Source organism: Periplaneta americana, chromosome 11 (genome assembly GCF_040183065.1).
Source record: "Periplaneta americana isolate PAMFEO1 chromosome 11, P.americana_PAMFEO1_priV1, whole genome shotgun sequence".
Taxonomy (NCBI): Eukaryota; Metazoa; Arthropoda; class Insecta; order Blattodea; family Blattidae; genus Periplaneta; species Periplaneta americana.
Genome location: NC_091127.1, coordinates 29636213 through 29656958, shown reverse-complemented (window position 1 = coordinate 29656958; position 20746 = coordinate 29636213). Strand labels below are relative to the sequence as shown.

Sequence of the window (20746 nt, the reverse complement as noted above, 5' to 3'; positions counted from 1 at the left end):
TAGTACTATAAATTGTAAGGAAAATAGGTTAGAGTTATCCTTCTTCCGAAAGATCCGGGAAGGTGAGTTTATAGAATATAATATATTTTATGAAAATAATATATAAACCTTATGTATTTCATATTTCAATAGTGGAAGGAAGGTGTTATTTTTTTCAAAAGAACACGATATCGAAAGTACAGTACATTTTATGGTCTGCTAGGGAAAGAGTCTGTGATGAGGCGATAGTAGCGATCCTGGTGGTGAGCAACTATCTATGGATGCATATTTCAACTGTCTATGTTTGCATATTTAGTAAGTATTAAGCTTCGTGACTGTATATACTAGACTGTGCTATTACCCCTGCCATGTTCTGAAAATAGCTGTTTATTAAATCCAGTAAATCTACTGACATGAGCCTGTTACATTTAAGCACACTTAAATGCCATCGACCTGACCCGGAATCGAACCCGCAACCTCGGGCATAGAAGGCCAGCGCTATGCCAACTCGCCAACCAGGCCGACTCCCACGTGAATATGATGATGATGATGATGATAAAAGTTTGCTTAATTTTTTTAATGTGTTACTAATTGCATCACATTTGCCGCCTAATTGAAACCACATTCGATGGAAAATAAAATACATGCATGTTCCACATTCTCAAAATTTATGTCACCAGGAGAAAATGTTTCCTGCGTCCCTCAAGCAAGCAGCAACACCTGACGCGGCGTTTCTCTCCGACGTCCGCCTCAGGCGGTTTCGTATCCTATTAGTCGTAATGACTGTATATGTATGTACAAGTTTACGTTTCGAAACGCTTGCCTGACAGAAACGCCAGATATTCGTAAATATGTTTCTTTGCCTCTTCAGGGCACTCATTTTATTACTTCTGGATAATATTAATTAAAAATATTTCAGGCAGATCCGTTCTAATTTTTTTTGTCTTCATTCTGGCTCCAGTGGTAGCGTTCTTAGCTATACATCCAGAGTTTCTGGTTTGAAACACGGCCAGAAAGTGAGTATAGGCCTACAGGGTGTAACAAAAATGTATGTCAAAACTTTAGGGACACATTCCTTACATGTAGATGATGAAATTATTTTATATGAACTTGGGTCCGGAAACACTTTATTTGGTTACAAGTATACGCTCTTGTTTACCTCTGGTTAGAATGTAATTACACATGGGGTGGAGTTGGGGTGGGGATAACATATCGTACATAATCTTTCTGTGTGCTTTCCACAGTTCTGGTGTTCATTGTTCTGTTATGGGGTACATGATAGCTAAGACGGCATTCCACAAAAAACAATATGGCATGTGCATCATACAATGTAAGTAGGGTTTATAACAATACCTTACGAATCATACAATGTAAGCAGGGTTAATAACAATAGCTTGCGAATCACACAATGTGAGCAGGGTTTATAAGAATAGCTTGCGAATCATACAATTTAAGCGGAGTCTATAACAATAGCTTGCGAATCATGCAATTTAAGCGGAGTTTATAATAGCTTGCGAATCATACAATATAAGCAGGGTTTATAATAATAGCTTGCGAATTATACAATTTAAGCTTAGTTTATAATAGCTTGCGAATCATGCAATGCAAGTAGGGTTTAGAAAAATAGATTGCGACTAATACAATGTAAGTAGAGTTTATAACAATAGCTTGCGCATCATACAATATAAGCAGGGTTTATAACAATAGCTTGCGAATCATACAATTTAAGTGGGGTTTATAACAATAGCTTGCGAATCACACAATGCAAGTAGGGTTAAGAAAAATAGATTGCGAATCATACAATGCAAGTAGCGTTTATCATAAGAGCTTGCGAATCATACAATTTAAGTGGGGTTTATAATAATAATTTGCGAATCATACAATGCAAGTAGGATTTAGAAAAAATAACTTTCGAATCATACAATGTAAGCAGGGTTTATAATGATAGCTTGCGAATCATACAATGTAAGCAGAGTTCAGAAAAACAGCTTGCGAATCATACAATGTGAGCAGGGTTTAGAAAAATAGTTTGCGAATCATACAATGTGAGCAGAGTTTTTAATTATAGGTTGCGAATCATACAGTGCAAGCAGGATTTATAACAATAGGTTGCGAATCATACAGTGTAAGCAGGATTTATAGCAATAGCTTTCGAATCATACAATGTAAGCAGGGTTTGTAATAATAGCTTGCGAATCATAAATGTAAGCGAGATTTATAATAATAACTTACGAATCATACAATGTAAACAGGATTTAGAAAAATAGCTCGCGAATCATACAATGTGAGCAGAGTTTAGAAAAATAACTTGCGAATCATACAGTGTAAGCAGGGTTTATAACAATAGCTTGCGATTCATACAATTTAAGCGGGGTTTGTAACAATAGCTTGCACATCATACAATATAAGCAGGGTTTATAACAACAGCTTGCGAATCATACAATGTAGGCCTAAGCAGGGTTTATAACAATAGCTTGCGAATCATACAATTTAAGCGGGGTTTATAACAGCAGCTTGCGAATCATACAATGCAAGTAGGATTTAGAAAAATAGATTGCGAATCATACAATGTAAGCAGGGTTTTGTAAAATAGCTTGCGAATTATACAATTTAAGCGGTGTTTATAACAATAGCTTGCGAATCTACAATGTAACCAGGGTTTATAACAATAGCTTGCGAATCATACAATTTAAGCGGAGTTTATAACAACAGCTTGCGCATCATACAATATTAGCAGGGTTTATAACAATAGCTTGCGAATCATACAATGTAAGTAGGGTTTAGAACATTGGCTTGCGAATCATACAATATAAGCAGGGTTTATAGCAATAGCTTGCAAATCATACAATGTAAGCAGGTTTTATAACAATAGCTTGCGAATCATACAATTTAAGCGGGGTTTATAACAATAGCTTGCGAATCATACAATGCAAGTAGGGTATAGAAAAATAGATTGCCAATCATACAATGTAAGCAGGGTTTATAAAAATGGCTTGCGAATCATACAATTTAAGCGGGGTTTATAACAATAGCTTGCGAATCATATAATGCAAGTAGGGTTTTGTAACAACGGGTTGTGAATCATACAATGTAAGCAGGGTTTATAAAAATGGCTTGCGAATCATACAATTTAAGCGGGGTTTATAATAATAGCTTGCGAATCATACAATGCAAGTAGGGTTTAGAAAAATAAATTGCGAATCATACAATGTAAGCAGGGTTTAGAAAAATAACTTGCGAATCATACAAAGCAAGAAGGGTTTAGAAAAATAACTTGTGAATCATACAATGTAAGCAAGGTTTATAACAATAGCTTGAGAATCATACAACGCAAGCAGGGTTTATAACAATAGCTTGCGAATCATACAATGTAAGTAGGGTTTACAACAATGGCTAGCGAATCATACAATGTAAGCAGGGTTTATAACAATAGCTTGCGAATCATACAATGTAAGCAGAGTTTTTAATAATAGCTTGCGAAACATACATTGTAAGCAGGGTTTAGAAAAGGAGCTCTAACAAGGAAATCGAGCATTTACGGATCAATGCTCATATAACGTAGCCTACTGCATTTTCATCCTCTACGTGAAAGAAATGTTTCCCTAAGTTTTGACATATAATTTTGTTTCACCTGTATACACATGACTTAGGAGTACAGGATGAACGGAAAGCAGTGTCATTTCAGGGGGTTATTCTTTGAGATTTTTAAATAAAAATTTTGAATACATTTTATTTTGCTCGTTTTCACTTCCTTTTCGAGAAAAAAATTCTTTTATTTGGAACATTTCATATCGCGTTTTGGGAAAGCCATTGATTGAATTCCCAATTTGCTCAGTTAGGTTAAGAGAGCAGTGTATTATGATAATGAATTATGGAAAAAATTTTGGGTAGCTTAGTTGGTAAAGCAGCTGGCTACGGACTGGAAGGTCCGGGGTTCGATCCCAGGTAGTGACAGGATTTTTTTTCTTGTTACCAAACTTTCAGAAGGGCCCCGAGGTTCACTCAGCCTCCTATAAAATTGAGTATTGGGTTTTTCCCGGGGGTAAAAGGCGGTCACCACCTAATTCTAGTGCCGAGGTCATGGAAAGCATGGGGCTCTACCTCCATGCCCCCCAAGTGCCTCTATGGCATGTTACGGGGATACCTTTACCTTTTTTTTTACTTTAATGTGCAGAAATTTGATCCGAACAAATGTAACATTTTAAAATTCCTTTTCAGAACGAAAAGTTAGCAATGTTCTTGATGTCTGAACGAGGAATAGAATTTCGTACAGTTTCAAATTCATATTTTTAGGAATTTATTTTTAATAATCTCATCTGATTGTTTTCTTACCGTTTTGAACAGAGTTCCAAATTACTTATGCGTATTATAATTTACTTCACTGTAATGTATTGTGGGTCCCTATCATCACGGCATGGCGCGTCCTCAGGTTGCGGATCGAGGAGACGGCCTCCAGATATGGAGGGTAGCTGTGAATATATTGAATAAGCAGTCCGAACAGCCGATGAGGGGTGGTCCTCCAGTTTGGGGGTTGGGCGAAGGGCTAACAACCCATCACCGTAAAAAAACAGCCAGCTTGTTACGAATCCTTCTAATAAGCCTCGGAATGGGACTGATTCTCTGGCACGACCACAGCAAAGGAATAAGGTTTTGAGATTTGGTACTTGGAATGTTACAAGTCTATATAGAACAGGAGGGGTAACATTAGTAGCAAAAACAACTAGCTAGATATTGAATAGACTTTGTGGGAGTACAGGAGGTTAGGTTAGATGGGAATGGCATAGGAGATTATTTGTTGTATTATGGGGAAGGAAACGATAATCACCAATTAGGAACAGGATTCTTTATTCATAAAATAATAAAATCAGCAGTAAAAAAGGTCGAATTTATCAGTGATAGGTTATCGTATTTAGTACTTAAGGGTAGATGGTGCGATATCGTAGTTATAAATGCTCATGCCCCTACTGAAGAGAAAGACGACCATATAAAGGATAGCTTGTATGAGGATTGAGATGGGCAGGGCATGTAGCACGTATGGGCGAATCCAGAAATGCATATAGAGTGTTAGTTGGGAGGCCGGAGGGAAAAAGACCTTTAGGGAGGCCGAGACGTAGATGGGAAGATAATATTAAAATGGATTTGAGAGAGGTGGGATATGATGATAGAGACTGGATTAATCTTGCTCAGGATAGGGGCCAATGGCGGGCTTATGTGAGGGCGGCAATGAACCTCCGGGTTCCTTAAAAGCCAGTAAATAAGTAAGTAAGTAATATTGAAAAATAAATAATATCCGGAAAACAGATCGTAATATTTAGTAACCTATCACTGAAATATCTGCACTACCATTGTTTTCTTTCATTAGACGACTAACTTTGACCTACTGCATTTCAATAACGGCAATGCTATTTTATTCGTACATCGAAAGAAACATCAGTCTAATGTTTTCTTTCAAGAAGTAGAAGTACAATTCTAACATTATTTACTGCATGCTAACCCTATGCATTTCCCGTCACTTGGCCTCGTCGATCTTAGGCCTACTTCTTACCCCATACAGAAAGACAGAGCTCTCTATCAGGGCCGTACAACTGGTACCTGCACTTTGTGTACAATTTAAATTGATCTTGTCTGCTATTGAACCACAGGACCTCGGTACCGCTGACAGATCTGCATGATTGAGATGTCCGTCCATATCTTCCGGGTACAGAGTCATTATCTCACCGGGAAATCTCGTGACGTAGAGGGATTGCGACCCACTGATTTATAACCGCCTTTATCAATGTAATTCGTAAATCACTGTCAAACGTTTCGGCCGCCTGACCGGATTAATTGCCGCGGGAACACCGCGGTGCCCTTTGTAGAAGCACGCCAACATCGACTTCATTTCACACGGAGAGTCCACGATCAAATCACTTCAGAATTGCGACAACTGAATGAACGAAATCATATCTACAGTAAGCAAATATCCAGGCACAAAATTTGGTTGGCTCTCAGTGCTAATATATGGAGTTACAATAGTAATATGCGTTACAAGAGCGGTATGTTGATGTTTTCATGTTCGAGGAAAAGATTGAAAAAGCGAAACGTATTTGAGCTTTTTTAATTTCCGAGAACATGAAAACAAACATACCGCTCGTGTTTCGTACATTATTTTGTGCGAAGATCGTTTATTACATACCTGAAAGAGGAATTTCTAATTAGTTGCAATGAAATCTCCATCTTGGTTTCTGTTCAATGACGGCAACTTTTAAAAACAAAAATATATATCTCCAAATTGTTGCTATAAAATGTTTGCTGTGTTTACTATATTCCAGCAGGCCGTGATATAGTCTGTCTTTTTTTTGCCCCAGTCTATAAATGCGAACTTAAAACAAACGGTAAGGTTATGTAATGATTTATTTTTCATTTTAATATTTTAACAATATTATTTATATAACATATTGCAGTAATAACGTCGGCATCTGGAATCTTGTTGATTTTTTCACGGCTTCCTTAATGTTACTTGCATTACAAATGCAGTAACTTTTGTGGTGTTGTAGAGTTTACTTAATTTTTGCAAATATTTAAAAACAATAATTAACATTGCAATTTAGGTGAAATTGCAGTGGTAAGTTTCCAATTTATAATTATTACTATATTAAACGTCTCTAAAAATAATATGTTAAAAGCCTAAAGCAGTAAAATGAATATGGTGCTTAAGCGGTAAGAAGAGGGAAATTGTTATGTGTGTTACGTTGGGAATACTGAATGTGGTATTTCACACTTACCGCGTATTGGTTTTGTGCGGAAAGCAAGCAAATACGCACGATCTCGCACAAAACAACTGAACAACGGAAGACATCCCTACAAGTAACTCAGAGAAGAATTAAAATCCATGTTGAATCTTTCGTACACTACTTTTAACACTTGAATATAAATAACTGATTAAATGGCGATGTTACTCGTGTCAATTATGTAAGCATGTGCGGCTTACAGCTGTTTCGGTGCTATTTGACACCATCTTCAGAGCCTTCTGTGTCTCGGCGTCATCTCAACTTCGCTGTCTGTAGTGTGGGTACGTTCGTGTGATGAAGAGTTGAGTCAAATAGTGTGTGTGTTCTGAAATTGATCTGTGTGTTGAGAATTTGATTAGGGTGTGTTTTAGTGTGACTGTATATTTCATATTATTCTAGTGTGTTGAATTTTTGGTTTTTGGGTTGTATGTGTAGGATTTCCATGTCTGTATTTATGTTATTGTATGTGTGGTTGGCATTAGTTATGTGTTCGGCATATGTAGATGTATTGTGTCCTCTGGTTATTGCTTTAATGTGTTCTTTGTATCGAGTTTGGAATGATCTGCCTGTCTGTCCAATGTAGAAACTGTCGCAACTATTAAAAGGAAAAAGTTTACAAATCACACTGAAGAACCGTGTCAGAAACACAAACATAAGTAAAAGGACACAAGTGAAAAATGCTATATTCGCAGCACAAATAGCGGAATGGAAATGGGCAGGACACACAATAAGACTCAACAGCAATCAATGGGCACAGACAGCAACAGTTTGGGATCCCAGAGTTGGAGAAAGAGGGTCCGGAAGACCGAGAACGAGATGGGCGGACGAGATGAGGAAAGACGCTGGCAGCATGTGAACTAGGACTGCTAGAAACCTAGAAGATTGGAAGGGCCACGAACTGCTCTGCAGAAATAAAAATGTTCCGAGGTTCTAGTGTAGTGTAAAGTTTATTTATTTATTTATTTATTTATTTATTTATTTATTTATTTATTTATTTATTCTGGTGTAGTTAAGGCCATCAGGCCTTCTCTTCCACAACACCAGGAATACAAATACAATAATAGAAATAAACAGAAAAAATACACTATAATATACAAAGTAAAGCTACACAAGAAATAAAGAGACAGAAAAAAAACACTGTAAACAAAGTAAAGCCACACAAAAATATACACAGGTTGTAGTCACACAAACTTTAAATGAGTGATTAAGTATCATAATTAATTCTATCCTAACTAATTAACTAACATAAACAAGAAACTTGGAATTTTAATATAAATTAAAAAAGAAAAAGAAAAAAAAACACAAATCAATACTTCTAGCAATACCTAAAAAACATTAACTAGGACAAAATTTTCCAATTTAATTTTGAATTGTGATAAAGTCCGGCAGTCCCTGACATCATTAGGTAACGAATTCCAGAGGTGAGGTATTTCTACAGTATAGAAAGATGAGTATAAAGACGTTCTATGATGAGGGATAGAAAGAAGTGCTTGATATCGGTTTCGAAGAGTTGTAAGAAATTGAAAGCGCGATAACAGATAATTCGGAGTAGAAGTATGCATGATTCTAAATAGAAGAGACAGTGAATGTATTGTTCTTCGTTCCTTCAGACGCACCCATGAAAGTAACTGGAGGGAAGGTGTTATATGGTCAAATTTACGAGTATTGCAGATGAATCGTATGCACACATTATGAACACGTTGTAGTCTCTCAGCTAAGGTTGGTAATATTGTGATACGAGTAATATTGTGATAGAGAATTTATTACAATTTTACTGAGCGAGAGAAGGGACGGTTTTGTGCAGAAACTTGTTCACCAACATTCCCTTAATAATTGACGCATAAAACAGATATTTCTCTCGCTCAGTAAAACTGTAATAGATTCTCAAAAATAACTATCACAATATTACTCATATCACAATACTACCAACTTTTACCCTATATCATGTGTGTCTGAAACTGTACGAAGTAAGTTACAATAACTAATTGGAAGCATACTGTTAAGAGAAAGCAAGGAAAATGAAAGAGACTTAAGTCGATATGTAATTGTTAGCATTATTTGTAAAAAAAAAAACAGTACGAGAAGTGTGGGGGAAGAGTGAAAACCTAAAAGCATGCTAAGGACAAATTCTAAAAGACCTGATGTAAACACGAGTAAAATCCAAAACTAAAGTGACTAAAATAATAAATAGATAGAAAAATGTCACATCCCTAACTCAGATGTGGGAAAACTACGACCTATCCTCCATTGGAGAGGCCATTGCCCTATTAATTTATATATTCTAGAGTTAATTTTGTATGTTAAAGATAATCTTCCAACTTTAACATTAAGAAATGATATTCATTTCTATAACACAAGACAAGGACATGTAGACTTGCTAAATCCCCCAAAAAACCTTTCGTCAAATGTCATTCAAGGTTGCAAATAAATTTCCATAATATATTTTTAATTTAAGCAGAGCTACTCTCAAATTTTACATCTCTAGTTGGCTAATTTTAAATCCGTTTTATAATCTTGACGAATTTTTTTTATTGTACAATCTCTTTGTAATTTAACTGACCTTGTCTATACATTTTGTTTTTAGCCACGTAATTTAAACTATTAAACTATTATGGGAACCAATCATAATTCTCCAAGGAGACTATCTTGAACGGTCCACACCTGTGGAGTAACGTTTAGCGCGTCTGGCCGCGAAATCAGGTGGCCCGGGTTCGATTCCCGGTCGGGGCAAGTTACCTGGTTGAGGTTTTTTCCGGGGTTTTCCCTCAACCCAATATGAGCAAATGCTGGGTAACTTTCAGTGCTGGACCCCGGACTCATTTCACCGGCATTATCACCTTCATCTCATTCAGACGCTAAATAACCTAAGATGTTGATAAAGCGTCGTAAAATAACTTAATAAAATAAAAAATATTTTGAACGATCTTGATGTAAGTTAAAAAATGAATAAATAAATGAATAAGTAAATAAATAAATAAATAAATAATAAATAAATAAATATATAAATAAATAAATAAATAAGTAAGTAAACGAATTAACGAACAAATAAATAAATAAATAAATTAATTAATTAATTAAATAAATAAATAAATAAATAAATAAATAAATAAATAAATAAATAAATAAATAAATAAATAAATAAATAAATAAATAAATAAATAGATTTGATGAAATAAAATCTGTGTCAATTAAGTAAGTCTGTGCATTGCTTCTGGGTTGACTCTCGTGTTTTAACTTATAACTAACAGCGATTGATTCTTAACATTACAATTAGGCAACGTTGCTTAACCGCGAGTGGATGGTGTTGTTCTGGACAGCTAAATATCCAATATCTTCATGAACTAAGTCCCATGAAAAAGATAGGCCTATAACATCATTCCTCTAGCAGGAATACAAACCGACGGGTGTAAATTCTACAAAGCATTAAAGTTGCACCTTAATTATCGAATACACAATGTCTTGCAATAAGATAAAATAATAATAATAATAATAATAATAATAATAAATCATAAAAATAATATGGCAACATAGCATAACGTTACCGTAACGGGATTGTATTGTTGTGTATTTCCTGTGTTAGATAGCGTAAATTGAGACCTGCAGTTTGTCTGTTTGATAAACACATTGAAAAAAAGAGAACTATGAAACAGGAAGCAATGTAGGACCAATTTACATGTTGACAAAATCGCTGGAGCAAGCAATTTCACCAAATTATTATCACCATATCCCCACCCAGCGCATACTCACTGTAATCATACACGGATAATAAGCACGAGTGCTCGTCTGTCAAACGTCACTAACAAGCCAAAAAAGACGCCATTAGTTGGGAGTCAGTGGCTCGGAATGAACGCACAGATATCGTGATCTATGATCCACTTTTTTAACAATATTTTTTTAGACTTTTTCTCCACCCTTTGCTTGTTCGCGTTGATAAATAAGCAGCAACATTGTGATATCACTTCCACTTAAATAAGCCTTTAAAACAGGGTTGTACAATGCAACAAAAGACTTACTTGTACAGTAATCAACCCGCCCCTAGATCTGTCACTCAATTGACAGCTTGGATTCATCAGAAGATTTCGTTGTATTCAAGCGAGTTTCGAGTTCGGGAGACCATTAACTAAGGACGCGCAGCGGGGTTATGATGTGTTAGTGGTCATCAAAAATTAACCGAAGCCTAACTTTCTGTTTCTTCCCTGACTCCGCACAAATAATGACTGCAACGAAAACTTATTTGAAATCACCATACCCATTATTTTATTGTTAAATTCAATTCAAATCGTAATATTACATTAGAAGTGTTTATGTATAGATCAGGCGACGCATATATTATCAACAAAATGGTTCCACTCCTCATCTTTTTCGTGTAGTAGCAGACGATAGTACAAACTACAAACAAGAGAATAATAAAATTAAAAATATTTCCAGTGCTGTGAACTCTGCTCTGCTTATCAATCTTGCCGAGCTATAAAATGCTAAGCGAGCGATTCACAACCGTGCGACCAAGTGCTTTGAAGAGCAAAAAGGAATATTTAAAAATGTACTCGTACTTTCAAACTAAGGTATGCTTGTTTTCTGTTTAATACACTATTTTAGCAAGCTTCCTGTATATTTATAACTAGCCGTACCCGTGCGCTCCGCTGCACTTGTTAGAAATAAATATAAAGTAATTACATAAAATAGGACGTTTGATCCAGGGAACAACTTTAACAACAGCGCAAGATAATCTGCTTCACTCATTACCCAATTTTTTTTGCATTGCATTTATTGCATATATATTTTATGTATTTTTAACACGATTCAATTGAGCATAGTTAAAATTTGAATTACAAAATAATGGATTGCTAAGCTAACGTACTATTACTGCGTACTAAATCAATACACTCGCGTTGTTCGTTAATTCTCTGAGATTAAAATGAGTGTACATAAATATTATTTTAAGAAATACAGAAAACGAATGTACAAAATAGCCTATCAAATTTTCTGTGCATAAGAAGCTATTTTAATATTATTCATCATCGATTTACTCAGACGTTACTGTAATAACATTATAGCATTATGTCCATCTAGAGAAACTACACTTTCCAATGGTGAAATAATAATTAATTATACAAATCGGTTAATTTAGCTACTGATATTACTTCATACAAACATAGAAACATTCTCTGTACGCTATGTTTAATAGCTTTCGATTGTTGATGTCCAAGGCCCCTGTTTCGATTGTTGTTGTCCAAGGCCCTTTATAAACGAAGTCATTTGTTCTTAATTCATTGCACCGTCTTAGATGGCGTTATTTTAATTTTAAAACTCATTTATCTCATTAAATATCAGTCCTATAAAAATTTTGTAAAGAATAAAACTTATCGGAAATAATTTTTAAAGAAACTTTTGTTATGTAACATTGTTCATGAAAATCAATAATAAGCGAGATATTTCGATTTATTTAATTCAGGCCCCCTTATAACCCCCCTTTTAAATAAAGTGTTTTGAATGCCATATAGCCTAAAATCTAAGTTACAACGAACATAATTTATGTTCCAATTTTCATATAAATCGGTTCAGCCATTATCGCGTGAAAAGGTAACAAACATACAGACAGACATACAAACAAAAATTTCAAAAATGCGATTTTCGGTTTCAGGGTGGTTAATTATATATGTTAGGACCAATTATTTTTGGAAAATCGAAAATTACCAGAAAAATTTCGGCTACAGATTTATTATTAGTATAGATTGATTTCCTTTAACTCTGCTCACAATTGCTTCTAGTTTTTAGGATTCGAACATTTTTTGTTCCTTCAATCGAACCTATCCTCACATTGTTACAATTTTCGCTCAAAATGACCTAAAGAACAGATTCGAAACCCCCGAATTATACTTTGTAAATCACCCTGTATAGCCTATGAATAAATAAATAGATAAATAAATAAATACATACATAAACAAATAAAACAGCAAATAAATAAATAAATAAATAAATACATAAATAAATAAAGAAATAAGTAAATAAACAAAACAAATACATAAACTAATAAATCAGCAAATAAATAAATAAACAAAAGAACTACATAAACAAATAAATTATCACACAAATAAACATATTAATAAATAATAAGTAAATAAATAAAGAAATAAGTAGGCCTATATAAATGAGTACATGATTACATAAGTAAATAAATAAAATAAATATATGAGCACATTAGTACATAAGCAAATAAAAAAGGAAAACAAATAGGCCTACATGAACAAATAAATCAGGAAATAAATAAATAAATAAAAATAAATAACTACATGAGTACATAAGTAAGTAAATAAATATAAATAAGAAATGAGTGCAGGACTACATAAGTAAATAAACAAATTAAATAAACAAAACACATACATAAACAAATAAATCAGCAAATAAATAAATTTATAAATGAATAATAAATAAATAAATAAAGTGAAATAAATAAAGAAAACAAATACATAAATAAATAGCAGATAAATAAATAATAAATAAACAAACAAATAAATAAATAAATAAATAAAAATAAATAAATAAACAAAACAAATATATAAATAAATAACAGATAAATAAATAGATAAATAAACAAACAAATAAACAAACAAATAAATAAATAAATAAATAAAGTAAATGAATAAATATTTGTATAGGGGTCATTTAACAAAGTAAGAGAATTAAGATCTTCAAATCTTGTTAAAATTTAAGTTTGAAATTTGAAATAGGCCTACCGTTTCATTGCATTAGAGTTTATTACAGTAAAATGCCATTAATAAATAATTCAAGTGTAACATCTATTTTCCCCTCTCAACTTTACAGAACCCACACCTCAAAGCATTTCCAATGGAAAATCTTCTAAGAAAAATTCTCTCTTGCGTTTATTACAGCAGATAAATCCAGTTTTCTGCTCCAGTGACAAAGCCACTAGTCTTCGAAAATATGCGAGAGTGGCAGGAAAACACAACTTATTGTATTAAGTGAAGTAACAGCTTTATACAAACTCGCTGAACGCAGATTTAGTAACTTAGACACAAAGAGAGGTCCTGCAATGTCCTACGAATATTACAAAAAATAGAAAATTAAGTCGCCCATTCACTCACTCATTTGCAAAATAGGTCTAATTTTTTGTGAATCGTTCAGTCATTATTATTTACACTATCCCATTTTGAGAAGAAAGCTAATTAATTTTATTTGGAGTCCTTTTATTTAGAAATTTGGTTCCTCTCAGATTCACTTCTATTCGAAAGTGAGTCATAATATCAATTTTATCGTCCTCCAAAATCCTTCGTACTCGACGGTTTGAACACGCACACCTCGGATCCAATAGAACTTTATATTAATCTCCAAGCCACCAACGACGGCCAATATGTATGGAATAAACTGGTAGGCCTAATCTTACATTTAAGTAGGTCTATTCTGTTTAACAGAATAACCTTTCATTAGAATGTAATACCTGGTAGCCTATAGATTATCAGAACTTGATAGTTAATAGAAAACTCTCTTCTCCGTTATTGAGTTTTCTCAACACAAATTTAACATGACTTTCTAATTAACTAACTGCGTGCCTAAGATCTCTGCGATGTCAAGAGAATATGGATCTTGTTTGCAAGATGTGTGGTATGATAGAAAAGGTACAACTCTACAAAGATAGGCAACACGCACGACCCGACACAAGCCTTCAAATATATAAGCTTACTTCTCTATTATTAAGGTCGTGCAATGCACGTGACACACTTTCTCATTATCAAAGTTATTTTACCCATGGATTCATCGCCTAATGAAAGAGATAGAATTATTGTAGCCTATCCATGGATTCATCGTTGTTCAGCAACAGTAGTAGAGTTATTGTATCTATGGATTCATTGCTGTCTACCGGAAGAGGCAGTATTATTGTATCCATGGATTCATTTTTGCCCAGCAACAGAAGTAGAGCTATTGTATCTATGGATTCATCGACGCCTGGCGAAAGAGGCAGTATTATTGTTGTCCATGGATTCATTGTTGTCCAGTAAGAGTAGCAGAACTGTTGTATCAATGGATTCATCGCTACCTAGCGAAAGATGTAATAGCTCTATAATTGCATCCATGGATTCATTGTTTTCCAGCAATAAGCAGAGTTATTGTATCTATTGATTCATTGCTGCCTAGCGAAAGAGGCAGTATAATTGTATTCATGGATTCATTATTTTCCAGCAACAAGCAGAGCTATTGTATCTATGAATTTATCGTAGCCTAGTGGAAGAAACAGTATTATCATATTGTATCCATGGATTCACTGTTGTCCATGAACAGAAGGAGAGTTATTGTATCTATGTATTCATCACTGCCTACTGGAAGAGGCAATATTATCATATTGTATCCATGGATTCACTGTCGCCCAGCCAACAGAAGGAGAATTATAGTATCTATGGATTCATCGCTGTCTAGTGGAAGAGACAGTATTATCATATTGTAACCATGGATTCACTGTTGTCCAGCAACATATGGAGAGTTATTGTGTCTGTGGATTCATCGCTGTCTAGTGGAAGAGACAGTATTATCATATTGTATCCATGAATTCACTGTTGTCCATGAAAAGGAGGAGAGCTCTTGTATCTATGGATTCATCGCTGTCTAGTGGAAGAGGCAGTATTATCATATTGTATCCATGGATTCACTATTGTCCAGCAACAGAAGGAGAGCTCTTGTATCTATGGATTCATCGCTGTCTAGTGGAAGAGACAGTATTATCATATTGTATCCATGGATTCACTATTGTCCAGCAACAGAAGGAGAGCTATTGTATCTATGGATTCATCGCTGTCTAGTGGAAGAGGCAGTATTATCATATTGTATCCATGGATTCACTATTGTCCAACAAGAAAAGGAGAACTATTGTATCTATGGATTCATCGCTGTCTAGTGGAAGAGGCAGTATTATCATATTGTAACTATGGATTCACTGTTGTCCAGCAACATATGAAGAGTTACTGTATCCATGGATTCATCGCTGCTTTTTGATAGACGCAGTATAATTTTTCTATGTATTAATTATTGCTCAATAACTGAAATAGAGTTATTATACCTATGGAATCTTAGTTGCTAAGCGACAGAAATACTATTACTTATATTTTTGTAGTGGTAGTGTTATGTTGATAGGATGGTCAGCAATTCTGGATATTTTTGACCTTGCATTCATGTCATTGTAAGACACCGAATTTAAATTACATACACAGTCAAGCCAATATCAACTCAAAAGTATTACTCTATCTCTAAATTCATCATTGTTCAGCTTCAGAGATAGTAGTAGACCTATTGAATCCGTAGATAGATTGCTGTTCTGCGAAACAGGAAGTGTCATTTGACGCATTGATTCATTTTTCCTGAGCACTTATTATTGTATCCATGAACTGATCATTGTCTATCAACAGAGACAGTGCTATTCTATCGTTGGATTCATTGTTACCTAGCAATATAAGCTATAGTATTGTGTTCATGGATCCACAACGAAGGAGAATATTTGTATCAGCAGATTCGGGTTTTTCTAGCGACACGGGAAGTAGTATTGTTGTATTCTTGGAGTCGCGTGTGACTACGTGAACGCTTTGCAGCCAAACTTGGCCTTCGTAGACCAAGTCCCCCGAGTTGTCGAAATAGAAAGGGACATCAACTTAACAACATGTGATCCCGACTGACTGGGTTACACGGTGTTCTTATGTCTCCGGGTCACGGAAGGGATGTCTTGCGCTGGGGGATGCAGGATGTTCAATTTTAATGACCAACCTAACAAGTTGAAACAGAGACTTTCTCTTACTGTGGACAGAATGGCTAGTGCAACGGCTTCCCGATCCAAGGAGCTGGGTTCAGAACAACACTGGCCTATTCAATAGGGTTGGTCCACAGTTGCAATTCAGGGAGATTTTTAGAAAGACTCAATTTAATGAGTTACTGTGTCGTCTATTGAACAAACATTGGGCTACTTTTACACTATATAAGTATAACAACTTAAGGCACAATGACAGTGATTAAAGGTTCTATTTTATGTTGAATTATATCTTACCTGGTGGAAGCCGAGGTAGCTCTCGATGCTGTGAGTCGCGAAGAAAACTTCTCCTTCGCAGGTGAGGATGAGCAGGAAGCCGTTCAGCGCCTGAAACAAAAGAAAAACTACTGTATTGCTAATACATAAAAGTGATAGGGAAGAAAAAGAGTGTGTTACTTAGGGGTTTTGTACTATTTTAACAAGAAAAGTCAGACAAAATTCTTGCTGATTTTTATATGGCAATTTAAACCATAGGCCATACCTGCACAAACAGCGTTCAACAAGCGCGCGCGCTCCTTCGGAGCGGGAGAGCGGTGTTTACCGCTCGCCGAAACGGAGAGGAAGATACGTCAGAATGACACAGACTTGCTATAGGTAGAGGAGAGGGAAACAACCACTCAGTTATCTAGTGGATTGCAGTGTGTAGGCCTATTCTCAGTAACTGTTCCACGTTGCTTACCTACTGCTACAGTACAGTATGGAGGAATCTAAAAGACGGAACATAACATTTAACATTTAAAGATTTACAGCTCGAACTTATTGATCTTCAAAGTGACCTAAGGGCTAAAGATCGTTTGAATAATACTACTAGTCTGGTTGAGTTTTACAAGACTGAACATTAGCAATAATATCCACGAATACACAGGCTGGCTGTGAAAATGATTTCTATGCTTGGCTCAACATTTATATTTGTGAGCAACTGTTTTCTATAATCAACTTTAATAAAGGCAGGCATCGAACTTCTGTAACTGATGTTTCATTACGATCAGTAGGCTACTGTTCCTTTCAGCTGCCAACAACATAAAACCTCGTTTTGATGTACTGATAAATAAAAATATGACAAAATGATATTGTACATTTAAGTAGCTATAGAATTTCTATTATTTCTGTAAAATAAATATTTATTAATTAATAATATTCTAAGATAGTTTTGCAAACACTGAACGAGAATTCATTTCATAAACACTCGTAATAGTACTTTCTTTTGTGTACATTTTGTACGAGATCAACCCTTCTTCCAGTCCACCCTTATACAGAGCGCAGTTAATATCTGCATTCCGCTCATAAGTTAAAAAAATGTTATGTTTTATTTAACGACGCTCGCAACTGCAGAGGTTATATCAGCGTCGCCGGATGTACCGGAATTTTGTCCCGCAGGAGTTCTTTTACATGCCAGTAAATCTACTGACATGAGCCTGTCGCATTTAAGCACACTTAAATGCCATCGACCTGGCCCGGGATCGAACCCGCAACCTTAGGCATAGAAGGCCAGCACTATACCAACTCGCCAACCAGGTCGACGGCCGCTCATAAGCTGTGAGCCGGCTCGGAGAGCGCAAACCTTGTGCAGGCCTGCCATAGGCTATTTTTCTAACATAAATTAACCTAATAATTATGATACAGAGATTTATTTTTAATTTTCGTTTACATTTCTTATAGCAAGTTAAGTTTTTAATAGGTTATCTAGCGAAGCTATTCCAAATGTTCAATGCCAGAAAAAAGACTACAAATACAATTCAAAAATGAAAATTATTTTCCCGGACTTAGACTTTGTTTGCTGAAAATGGCAAGGAAGAACACATGTTTTCGGTATGAATAATGAGCAGAACGCTTTTCGTCCACTGCTGTTACCCGAAACCCTTTGAGATAGAGCTCAAGTTAGGAAGGCGTCACTGGTAGCTATTTGTGACTGTATAATTTTGGTTAAAAATGATTACAATGCAAAATTTACGGGTAAAAGGATCTAAATGCTTGAAAGTTGATAATGATAATGACGATGAGGATAAGAAAATTATGTAACTTTAAGTAGGGAAACACAAAAGGTGCTGCCGTTTGAGCCCAGGTTATCGATGTATCGTTGAAATAACAGTCCTTAAAGTGATGTCTATGTTACAGGTTATCTTGTCTTCGATTGTCTATTGTTTTTTTCGTTGTTACAGCAACGAAAGTGAAATAATTACAAGAAGAGATAGCACGTTACAAAGAAGCAAATGAAACAAGCAGTTAGAAGATAGGGTCGGCTATTTCGATAACGTAACATGACTTAAAATTGCCTCCCATAACTCATGGACTTTTAAATGTCTGTGTGTAAATATGAAAGTGGATTAAGGTCGATCCCTAGTCGTAATGAATTTCCAAGTTAGTGATTAAGGTTCACATCTTATTGAAGTTACCTATGCGATCTATCTTTGGTTCCTTCTTTTTTTGACATGTGTTTATATTCGACCCACACTAATAAAAAAAAAAGATAGGTTTTGTGGAAAATAAATAAGGCATCGGTTGCCACGGAAATGCTTACGTCATAGCCGATAAATTGACAATATGAACGAGTCCAAACTTATACAGAAGGGACGACCGCACAGTCCATACCACTTAGGCCTATTTGGAAGAGTTATACAGGGACATCATTTTATTTTTACTAACATTTTTAATATTAACCTGTCTATACCTTTAGAGAACCGGAAACACCGCTTGCTCCCCCCTCCAAGACTGGAGTTCGATGATACTGGCGTAAAACACAAATCACTCTACTAGGTATAGGAAGGAAGAAAAGTACTTCATCCATTTACGTAAACTAGGAAATATCGCGATTTTGAGTATGATCATTTTCATTGGGTTTTTCTTTAATCAAAGTACAGTACCGTATTAAGAATAAGTGTTTTTACTCACGAAGTGAGTTATCCATGCGAACGTATTCATTATGCAGTGTATATTATACTGTCTACAGCACATTAGCGTACAATATAGAGAAAGAAGTTAAATTGAAAAATAATCATAATATGAATATTTAAACACAATTTTGAAAATGGTGGCCGTTCATTTCGATACAGGCTTCAGTTCTTTTGTGCATATTATCGCACTATAGACTATTGCATCTAATTCCAATTGCCAGTTTCGTCCTTCGTACTAGTAACTCATGTTGAAATAATTCTGTACCTACTCTAAGTACTGTAAATTCAATCTTCACTTCTGCCGACCCGAAAATATAAAATTACTCAGACATGCTATCTACTGTCCGTCCAAGTGGTTATGCCGCAGGATTGTAGAAAGGGAGGTAATCACGTGACAGTTAATTACTTAACGAGGCCCTTTTATTTAAGTTAAATTAAACAACTGTATAATATTACGTAAACTTCCAATTCCTAAGAGAAATTAATGTTTTCAGAAAAGAGCTAAGACAGCCCAGATTTTACAAAGGGGCGAGCAGAAGCAGGTGGGGGAAATCGGGATGCGACGTAGGCAAACGGACAGTACCTGTGCGAAAATATGATTCAATATTGAAAGCTCTTTCGTCACTGGAAAACGCGAACATATTTCTGGAACGTACTATACTCAGTAACTCAGTACTGCTTACTATCTGCGATCTTGGTTCTGTGTGGAGTTGGAACTTCCTTAGTAGAAGGGGTGGGAGTGAAGTACATTCAAAAACTCAGGTACAATAAAAATTGAAGTAAAAATAAAATGATGTCCCTGTATAAGTTACAGATGGACAAAATAAATAAAAATTGCAACATTTAAGGCACGGGATATCCTCATGTGCTAATAGATACAGTGTACCAGTTAAATGTTAACTGACAGTGCCTCAAAAACAGTTCTGTACTTGTAGCTATTAATAGTACGTTCTGTTTTCATTCACTGGTATTTTTAGTGGAGAACTGATTCACATCTTATTTCATTTGTTCATTATACACGCCAACATATAGGCCTACAGCCTACATATTCATATATAAATATGAAATCATATAACTTTATTAAATTAGGCTATAACTACCAACCAAAAATACAAAAGATAAAATGAATGCTAATCTAATCTGTTTAAGAATAGCACGTAATTCTTCAGTCATAAAACAAATTGTATTTATTTATTCTTTAAAGCTATTACGCTAATTTCTGCGTAGACTTTACATGAAATAATAACGACTTCCTTAACCCCCTGTTGCTATTTTTCCTTTCCTTTGCTTTCTTTTCTTGT

At 35.0% G+C, this 20746-nt stretch overlaps 1 protein-coding gene across 3 annotated transcripts in view; it reads right to left on the bottom strand.

Annotated features, from left to right (window-relative positions):
* The window catches only part of ss (spineless), an 897601-nt gene that overhangs the window by 135087 nt on the left and 741768 nt on the right, over positions 1-20746 (bottom strand). For all 3 annotated transcript variants that reach the window (XM_069839220.1, XM_069839219.1, XM_069839218.1), the window contains exon 4: positions 16792-16881. In XM_069839220.1, coding sequence (XP_069695321.1) covers positions 16792-16881 — 90 coding nt within the window. The remainder of the gene's footprint in view (positions 1-16791; positions 16882-20746) is intronic.